Source organism: Eurypyga helias, unplaced genomic scaffold (genome assembly GCF_000690775.1).
Source record: "Eurypyga helias isolate BGI_N326 unplaced genomic scaffold, ASM69077v1 scaffold3881, whole genome shotgun sequence".
Taxonomy (NCBI): domain Eukaryota; kingdom Metazoa; phylum Chordata; class Aves; order Eurypygiformes; family Eurypygidae; genus Eurypyga; species Eurypyga helias.
Window position 1 is genome coordinate 1 of NW_010228748.1, and position 10,512 is coordinate 10,512.

The 10,512-nt window shown below is 49.2% G+C and overlaps 1 protein-coding gene across 1 annotated transcript; it reads right to left on the reverse strand.

Annotated features, from left to right (window-relative positions):
* Nucleotides 1-8,126: 8,126 nt before the first annotated feature.
* On the reverse strand, nucleotides 8,127-10,209 carry PXMP4 (peroxisomal membrane protein 4, 24kDa; the record flags this gene model as incomplete). Its single annotated transcript, XM_010160106.1, has 3 exons — nucleotides 8,127-8,409; nucleotides 9,353-9,551; nucleotides 10,147-10,209. Coding segments are annotated over 3 exons (526 nt in total), but the record flags the coding sequence as incomplete, so codon positions are not given.
* Nucleotides 10,210-10,512: the final 303 nt, after the last annotated feature.

A 10,512-nucleotide genomic window follows, 5' to 3' on the forward strand; every position in this document is an offset into this window, starting at 1 on the left:
CGCCGAGCGCGATGATAGCCCACGCGGGAGACACAGCACAGGCAGCTCCCACCATCCGCATCTCCCACCTGCAGGACGCCGATAACCCTCCCTGTGCATGAGAAGGCAAAGTTAAAAAAGGAAACATTTACATCCTTCTAATTAAAGAAACCCCGCCGTTAAGGACCAGGCCTTTCCCAGGGCCTGCAGATGTTGAAGCTCATGGGCAAAGCGTGGAGTGTGGGTCTCAGCCCGGCACCCGAAACCCCTCCGAGCCCCCCACGAGCTGCCCCCGTATCCCTGGGGGAGCCCAGGGTTGAGTATGGTGACCCCCAGCCCCTTGCTGCCAGTGGGCAAGGCTGTGGGTGAGTGCTGGCCCCTGTCCTGGCCCTGCTGCCAACCCCAACCTGCCTGGGAAACGGGAGTCAGGGTGGTTTTTTCCACCAGTGTGTGGGATGCTGGAGGCATTCACAGCTACGAGTTAACTCCTGTGCTGCGAGCAGATCCTGACACGCAGTGCCCCTATGCTGGCCTAACAGGTTTCGGGCTGTAAAGGATTTTACGCTGGATACTTCGGCAGTGGCTGAATTCCCCTGCAGGACAGCCAGCATGGAGCAGTGCCGTGAGCTCCCTGGATCCCTACATCCTTAAATATGCCCATGACACATTGCATGTCCGTGACCAATCATATCACTTCTCTGTGCCTCATTTCTTCATCAGCAAAGAGCACATAGAAATGCTGCCTTGCTAAAGGGAATTAATACAGTTAATTAACGCTTGGCCCTTCTAATACCCAAGGCCCCGCTCTCTGGAGCCCTTGCACTGCAATATCATCATTACTGTGCGGCCTAAGCAACAGTTAGACCAGATGTTTGCACACAGTTAATGTTTCTTCCATCTGGGGAGGGGGGGTAGAAGGCAACCCCAACAGCCGGGCGGGAGCGAATGGCTGGTGGTTCTCTCCCCGTCCCCGGGGAGTCTGGGCCGGGCACTTCCTGGGGTGATGCAGGGTTTGGGACACAGCTGCTGCACCAGCTGCTCCCGTGCCGCTCACAAAGGCTGGGGGCAGCCGCCCCGCCAGCGGGAAGCTCGGAAACGTTCGGGGGGAATACAGCCTTTGGGTTTCCTCCCCCCTAATTCATGCAGGAGCTTATTCAGGGGGAACAGGCTGTGCTCTGCCCCCCTTTCCCTTGAGCCGCTGTGCTGCAACTTCTCCAAGGCTTTTAGCAGAGGCAGTGCTGAGAAAGGGCAGTTGCAAAGACAAATAAAAGGCAAATGCTGGTGGGAGAAAGAAGGGCAGGGGCTTTTCTTGCATGCAGATGAAGGAAAGCAGATGAATCCCATCTCCTGCACAGCTGCAGCCTCCTCCCGGCCTTGCCAGCCCTGCTCAAGAGTGGAGACGTGCTCCCAAGATTAGCTGTCTAGCGGGTGCTGCACGAAGATAAAGTCCTGTCTCCACGGCCCCGTTTGGTCACGGAGAGGATTAGGAAGGCTGCTCATCCACTCTGTACCCTAGCTGGTCACCGAGTTCGGGTGGGTTTTGGCTGCCTTGCATGTCCAGAGAGACTCAGGCCAAGGGATGTCTGCTGGTCCCTGTGCTGATGGAAGCGTGCAGATGGGGGCTGCAGGTGCAGCCAGAGCTGGTATCTACGCTGCAGAATAATTCCTGGCAGTGGGAACAGGCAGGATGCAGACCTGCATCCCAGTGCTCAGTTAGCCTTAGCACCCAGGTGTCCCAGCAGCTCCTGACTGCCCTGGCCATCTGTAGCGTGGTGCTGCTTTCAGCAGGTCCCAGACACACCACGCTGAGCTGTGGCACTGGCACAGCTGCATCGCACGACGGCAAGCACCACTCCTCCCAGGGGTCCTTGGCAAGAGTCCCTCAAGGTGACACTGGCACTGGTCATGCAAACAGTCCGGGAGCCACCCATTCCATTTGGGAATAACCTCCCCAGTGCTGTCTTCTGTGCGTTACAGAAGTTGCATGGCTGTACTTCACCAAGTTCACTCCCTGGCAGGTTCACAGCGTGGTCACTGGCACCGTGAACCCAAAAGGCAGGTAAAGTGTGAGAGCAAAACCTGTAGCTCACTTGGAGCTTCACTTGGAACAGAAGAAGGGCTCAGGCACCGTATGATGCTTTGAGAGGGGGAAAAGAACCACTGGAAGATAGGCCTGACATCATTTTGGAGGTGTTTTAATTTAGATTCTCACTGGCCTGGGCTGGATCCTCCAGTAGTACAGCCGTATTGCAGTAAGTAGTACAGCTGAAGCAGCTGTAATGCTGGAGCCCTGTCTCACAGCAGGTTTGTCTCACAGCCGCTCAGCTCCCCTCACAGGACCTTCCGCTCAGGATCAGGACCTCCCTTACCTGCCTGTACCCCAGGGAGCTCCTCACTCAGGGACTGTTTGATCTCCATGACTACAGCTGTTACGCCTACAACACATCATCTCTGCAACTCTTAGCTTGGAAGTCACCAAAATAATTTACATACATCCTTATTTTGTCTAACTATTTATATATGTCCTGATTTTCTTTAGGTAATGGGTGAGGTAGGTTCAGACTCGCGTCCAGTGCCTCGTACCCGCGGCCTGCTCTGGCAGATGGTCCTGCCAGGAGCCGTCTGCCCCGAAGAAGAGCATTTGGGCAAGGCCCAGGCACGCGGACTGAAGCCAGGACTCCACACACAAGCAGGGCAGTCACCGACAGAGCCCCCTCCAGCCCATTTCTCGTTGAACAGTTGCATGCTCATGTGCGGCCCTGGCAGACGGCAAGGCCCCCAGGAGCAGTCTGCCCCGTAACCATGTCGCTCCCACGATATCCAGCGGGACAGATGGACTCTTTGCTAGCTGCAATGCACGAGCCGGTGACACTTCCCCATCTACACTGTGTTTGAGCGTGTCTGGCTCGTACGTGAGCCTCCCAGGCTAGCCACAGTTTGAGTCACTTGGTCTGAAGACACAGCCACACTAAGCCATCCACGCAGCTACAGCCCAGGGACGTTCACGCTCAGAGCAAACAGAGGATGACAGCCAGCCCTCTTGGCCTTTGCAGTAGGGCCCTCACCCGAGCTAGCAGTGTTGCAGCAGTTAAATCTGACCGTGTGGCTACAGCCTGTGAGCTGGTAATTAAGGGGCAACCCATGCCGAAAATGTGCTCCGTCCATGACTTCTCTACATACAGAAGTAACATGCCATAACTCAGCATTACTTCATACATTTTTAGCTTCATAATGATGATAGTAGAAAGAGACAAAGAATTAAGCTTTTATTATTATCATAGAAAGCACAGTATTACAATATTCAAAGAGTGATTATACAGAAATAATCTGCAAATGGGTTTGGCAGAAAGTCTTGGATTGATGTATTACACCAGCTGCCCAAGAATCAACTCATAGCAGACAGAGCTACTTCAACAACCCACTGCCCCCTCTTTCACACATTTTAAAACCAAAAACTAGAAGCATTCTGATAAGTGTAATTACAAGTTACCTGAGTTTTATGTTCTTAACTTTATTCTAGGCTGACAGAAAATCAGGGCCTGGATTACACAGCAATTATGAACACAAAATACATACCAAATGCAGAGGTAATAATACTTGTATTATAGAGCTTTTAATTTGTTTTTCCTCCTCATCACCAGTCTCATAAGGAAGTGAGACAGATGAAAATTCTTCTAAGAAAAAAAGTTACATCATAATCTGGTACGAACACACACGTTGAAAATAGGAGATTAGCACCCCGAAAATATTAACAGTGGCAGACAGACATTATGCTGGACAGCTTTACGCCTTATTTTCTCTCCTCCCTTATCTGCTTCATTTCAAAACCAGCACAGAAAACCGAACACATTCTGCTCAGGTTGGCATGATCCAGGAAGACAAACACAACCTGACAAATAGGAAACAGCACGCGGCTCGGGGTATTATCCAAAGGTCGCATTTGTGCTGATATGGTGAAAATGAGTCGGAGTCACAGCAGGTTCTCCAGTGTGAGAGTACCTGCATGGGCTCTGCCTATGCCGCTAGCAGCAGGCATCCACCATGGCTCCAGCTGGCTGGGGAGCTTGGCGTGCGCAGGGCACCCTCTGCAGTCACGGGGGTCCCCACGGGCACCTGGGGACGACCCTCAACAGCCAGAGATCATTGCCATGCTTCTGCCCCTCACCCAGCTCGGTTTAAAGCAGAGCTTGAACTACTCTACCAGGGCGACAAAGTCCCACACCACTATCGAAGCTCTTCCGCAGCCTCTCCCTCCTCACCCGGCTGTCTGGAGCAGCGGTGGTTATCGCCAGGACATGCGGACGGTGACCAGGATAAAGCACGCCGTCACGTTCACACCCCACAGTGGCCGCAAGCTCCGCAAGCGCTCCTCTGTGGCACTAATTGCACACGCGCAAGTCCTTCCTTCAGCAACATCCTCCCTGTAACTGGAGGGATCAAACGCAGCACAGCAAACCTCACCTAAACCAAATGTCATGCACCCACTTAATTGTCACCTTTGTTAAATAATGCAGTCGTCCCGGAAGCGGTTCTCCAACAGCCCTGTCAGCCAGCCCTAGCATACACGCTGTCCCCCAGAGAAGCGAGGCACAGTGGGTAGGCTGGGGCAGCATGCAGCGGCAGTAAATAACCCTGAGCTTGCTTTGTTCCTTCATAAAATAAATGATTAATAGCTCAGTATAGTCAGTCTGCTATTCAAGGCTTGCTGAAAACTTTTGATCAGTTTGATTCATTAACCTTTTAAACTGCCTCTAAAAGAGGCTTAAAATCTGAAGGAGAAGCAAAATTTTAAAATGGACACTTCAATTTTATCCATAAATCCTGATTTTTGACAAACTGAGCTAAGCATTGAGACACTCTGCTCCTCTTTAGAGGCACTCAGCATCTCAGTCGGGTGCCGAGGAAGAAGTACCAAGTTAAAATAAAGCTGATGTAGACAAACAAACCCACGTTCATCTTAAAATTCAAAACCCATCAGGGCTGGGGGGAGAAAATGGCACTTCTTTGTGATTCTTAAGCACTTGGCCGATTTGCAGGTGGCTTCCCAACTGTCTCTTTATTTCCTTTGGTTTTAATGCTAATAAAAAGGAACACAAACAGGGGACTCAGTTCCCCACATAATGCACTGGGGGAGGGCAGGGAGTGTAACTTATGTATCCGAAAAGTCTGACTCAGACAAATTACTTCTAGTTCATTTCCTTACTACACGCCCGCATTGTTCCAACACCCCCGCAGCATAAGGGGTTCATCCCCAGCTATCTGGTCACAGAAACAGCAGTGCGGGCTAATGCCGTTAAAGAACGGTTCCAATTACTTCCCTGGGGAAAGAAGTGACTTGCAGCTTAACGTCCTGCCCCAGCACAGCGGGAAAACCAACCGTCCGCAAACGCCCGGCTAATGGCTGCTGCTTGACGGGACCCGCTCCTGGGATGAGCTGCAGTTTGTCTTCCAGGGACGGCAGCTGGTTCCTGGATCAGGAGTACAGATGGTTTGAGGCTCAGGCACAATTTGCTTTGAAAGTGACGGTGGTGGTAGATTCCCAAGAGAAAAAGAGTGTTTTGAACCAAGGACAACTGATGGCCAGTGCTGCCAGGTTGACACCAGAAAGTTGCTATTGGCTTGTTTTTGCCATCTAGAGAGGACGGAGATGCTGCGGTAGCATAAAAAGGACAGGAAGGTCACTTGTCCTTCGCGTGGCCAGAGAAGTGCTCCACAAGCAGCCGTATGACTCCGCTGGCAGAACTATTAGCAGAAGAGAATGATTTCACCTCTAAGGGAATCACAAGCCTTTCTCAGAGGAAGGAAAGCCAGCTATAAATGAAAGAGGTTAAAAACTTCCTATAGACACGCGACTCGCATAACCGGCCTGCACCGTCTTTTGCTACAATAATTACACAGTCAGGGATTTGCAAGTCTAATAGTTCTAGGGGGAAACTCTCAAGCCATGTCTGCCACATTCTGAAAGGGGTTTCCGCAATCCCATCAAGGCTTGTAGGAATTCAGCAATGTTAGCAGAATATTAACATTCTTATCTGGAACAGCATCGAGGCTTCCACAGAACAGCGCTGCTCGCCCTGCTTCGACAGCAGTGGTGGAAATAAAGACAGGATGTTTATGAAGACATCTGGCCTCACCTGTAGCTTCAGTATTTTTTCTGTACTTGAATCCTTAAGCTTTTCTGCACCAAACAAAATGTTTAAATACAAATAAAGCCAATTCCTAACTTCCATAGCTTTCCCGGGGTCTATCTAATTAAATACTGAACGGTGTTCAAATTCAGACCGCAACAGCGGGTGATGGTGAAAGCAGAAGGTATCACGGACAGCTATTACGGCAAAGCAGCATCTCGTCTTGTGGGCACAATGGCATGCATTTGCACGGGATGAGCATGAAGAAGCATCCGCCTCTACACCATAAGATCTCACGGTGAATGGAGTCAGATTCAGCCTCAGATTCAGTTCAAGAGCTGGACAACTCTATTCCTTCTCGACCCGAGGCACTCGGGACATGATTCAATCCCAAACATCACAGCACCAGACAAACTGTGGGAAGGGGAACATTTAACTCTCCCTCTTGCTGACACAGAGAGTAGGAAAATAAAGAGCAAAGCAGCTCTCAGAAGAGGTGTAATCGTAATAGAAGAGCTCAGGAGGACAAGGAAAAATGACTCAAATTGAGAATCTTTTCCTATTCAGAAGGCACCTGAACTTAGATGTGCTGTTTCAGTCATACCATTAAACATGACAAACTGCTAGAGCCTGGAGTGTAAAGAGACTGCAAAAGATGATCCTCAGTAGGATTATGAAATGACAAGGTCAGGTCAGGATGGAAAAGTGGATGGGTACAGTGAGAGGTATAAAAGGAGCAAATAAAATAGCCCCGATTGAGAAAAAAGGGAACAGTTAGCGCAGGGTGCTCAATGACCCTCTTGTGATATCATCACATATAACCAGTGTGTCAGGAATTATTTTAATATACATCATTAAGTGAATGGCATAGTGTTATACGGCAGCGTGCATGCTTTGTCTATTAACAGTTTGATTTTCTTAATTTTAAAGCAGTTTTTGTTCTCTCAGCTATCTAGTCAATCTTCTGTTAAATCCCAGTGTGTGCTGCACTATTCCTGGGGCTCAGCAGTCTACTTTTCAGAGGAAGATTCACTCCTATGTTCATCCATGGCCTCAACCTGGCTCAGCGACAAGCCTGCACAAACTACAGGTACATTCAAGTCTGATTACAGCTAACACATGCCACTGCTGTGGAGGGTAGATTCTGGACCTAAGAGAAACCCCTGTGCTTCTCTTCCACCAAAATAAAAGTGCATGGTTAGAGTGTCGCTTGCTTCGACGCACGAAGCACCCAGCGTGATATCTGAGGGCGTGCAATGCGCCTCAGCCTGTTTTCAAAGGAGCCCGAGTTGCGTAACTGTTTTTGGTATTTAGTTCAAGCAGCTTTTAAAAACTTCACAAATAAGTTTAAAATAATTACAGGGTATTAGTGTACTCTGCAGAGGGACAGATTCGGCCCAAGTGCATGAAAGAAACGGAGCAAACAATAGTCCTTCTGAGCCTGATTTACCAGGCTTGTACCAGACAATCTTAACAGTTTTATTCCCAAACATCTTACTGTCTTCCTGAGGGAAAACTGTTGAGAAATTCTCTTAGGGAGCACACAACTGTCCTTGTCATAGTTTAAAAAAGATTTCCAGTCATCCACAGAAATCAGAAAGTTATGTCCCTGCTTTCAGACCTGAGCAGGTCCCCCACTCCCCAGGACACTACAGTGAGCATAGCAGCACAGAAAAACACTCCTGTCTTGCAAACATTCAGACAATCCCTAGATCACTTTTTTCATGATTAAATATACTCCCCACTTACTGTCAGGCTGTCATCTTATATTTAGACTCTTGTAGGGAAAATAAGGGCTCTTGTGAGAAAAAAAAAAAACAAAAAAACCCAGACTTATTTTAACTCAACATTCCCAAGGCATTTTACTCCTACTGAGGACTGTAACAAGTTTCTGTGGGACATTTACTTGCTCTAAACAGAGCCAAGAAAAGACTGATCAGAACATTTGGGCCAGAACACAAGAGGCAAGTGTGCTTGATAGATGTTATTGAAAAATAAAAAAATCACCAAGGTGATTTTGTGTTTTGCAATGAACCATCTACTTGCTGTCTGTCCTTTTGTTATAAAGGAGAAAGTCAGAAATGTCATGCCATACGTTACTGTCGTCATACAGGTAGGTCATGGAGGACTGCAGAGAAGGCTGCAGAGTTTGCCGGTGGTATTCAAAGAGCCAGAGAACTGTCCCCCATACCAGAGCAGCAACAAGAGGAAAGGGATCCTGCTTTGGCTGTGGGACATAGCTCTTTTCCACTGCCAGCCGAGACAAGCCGAACAGGATACGAGACAGCAGGTACATAATGATCTGCATGAAGAGAAAACCCAAAGAACATTAGATAAATAACCTAACCAGATAAACTAGCCAGGTTAGGTGATTTAGAGGCAATAAGCCAGGCAAGAGGGGTGGAAATTTACCCAACCTGACAGCAAACAGGCTGTAGGTTCACATATCAAGCAGTCTTTGTAATTGGAAATGTGTGTCTTCCCTATGTCCTCCAAGTCCTACTTCTCTGCTGGTGCTCTAATTTAGTAATCAACAAGTTATGCCTGATGCAACAAATCTTTGCAGTTGCACAACTTTTATCTTTGCTCAGTTAATGCTACCTCAGATGCTGCTGCTGATAGAACAGTCATGGAGCAGCCCTGCTAACCTGCCAAGAAGATGCAATCTCGGTAGCCTGGACACATCCTAAAACCAGACTGAAGGTATGCTCTTGCAGGGGACCGCGTAAGTAAAACACTTTTATCTGTGTGTTTTACTGACGGATAAATCAGTGGCTGAGTGTCAACCAAACTTCCCCTGAGCAGCTTTTGTCAGTTTAACCAGTTTAGTTAAGCGTAGCTCAGTAACTGACTGTGCTCAGCTCTCACAACATTCAGGCTGTGGGGTTTAGCCCTGCAAGCGGGCAGGCCAGGAGTGCTCACAGTTACCGCAGCTCAGGGGCCAGGTGGGCTAACCCAACGGCTTTGCGTTGCGTCACTGCCTGCCTGCCTAGGTATGCACCTGCAGCTCTGGAGGCAAACCTCGGCTTTAGGCCCTCAAACTGCACACATCATTCGTGGAATCTCTAGGATTTGCGTGTAGCGCAGCCAAAACCAGAACTTGTGCAAAGAGAAATATGATGAAAGAATAATGCTACACGATCAGAACCACCAGAAACATGCCAGCCTATTCCAACCACTTCCTGGCACACAATCATCCATCTTCTGGGTTTTTTGTCAAGGAAACGGTCAACAAACGCACTTACCTGGCTGTTGATGGGGTTGTTCTCACCGAACACTAGCCAACCTCCAATGCAGGCTGCAAAGAAAGAATGAAATGGAATTTTTTTCCCCTGTAGTCGGGACTGCAACGCCATCAGCCCCTTGTAGGTGAACACAAAATACGCCAAGTTCCGGGAATGAGTGTACGTAGCCTGAGCAATCGATTTCAATTTCTCTCTTAAACTGAAGAAAAGAAACAGACAATTAGAAGAGCAAGAAGGCAGTACCACTGCAGCCACCCAGCCTGCACACTATGCCTCCCGGGGCTGCCCATCCAGACTGACAGCTTGGGCATCCCATCTACTTTGTGAGGGAGGACACATCCCTCCACCTCTGGCTCGCTCATCAGAATACATTCAGCAGCTCTACTCAGACTGCACTGCGCTTCTGCCTCATTCTCTGAATAGTCAAGGGCGCCTTTTTTTTAGGGTGGTTTTTTTTTTGGCTAAGTGCAAACCTCTGGCGTAACTGGGGAGAGCCACAACGTGCACTGCTATAGCTTGGCTTCCCTTATTTGAAGGAAGAGCAGAGCGTTGCTGTTTGCATCTGCAAATTTCTCCTCTGCCCACCAGCTCTCATCAAGCACTGTACAAGTGCATGCCCCCACGCGTACGCCACGTGTATGCACACGAGTTGTCCGGTGTAGCTGTCAGATCAAGGGGCTGTGGCCATGGCTCACATCTGTCTGCGTGCTAAGTCCTCTGGAAACACGAACGTTGAATGCTTGAATCAAAGCATTCTAAGCAGTATCACAGAAATACAGAACTAGGGTTCATACCTTCCACTCTTGAACAGGAATGTCATCACCAGGGCATGTGGAGCACGAATTTTTGCTCCGTAACTGCAAAAGCGAATAGGTATTTCAGGCTTTTTGTATCATGGTATCACACGACTGCATTTCTATTCTGCTGGCAGCGAACAGGGGCTATTGAAGCAAGACCTCGAAGTCAGCCCAGCAGCCGCAGCACACCGCGCCAGGGGAGCCCAGGCCACCAGCTTACCAGAACGTGCGCCCCAATAAGCCAGGCCCAAAGGGGACCCCAAAACAGGTTAAAACCCCGCTTTTCGGTGAGGGAGACAGAAACGCCTCTCCTGAACCCCCACCACGGCCTCCTTACAGGAGAGGAGGGCACACGGCGGCCCT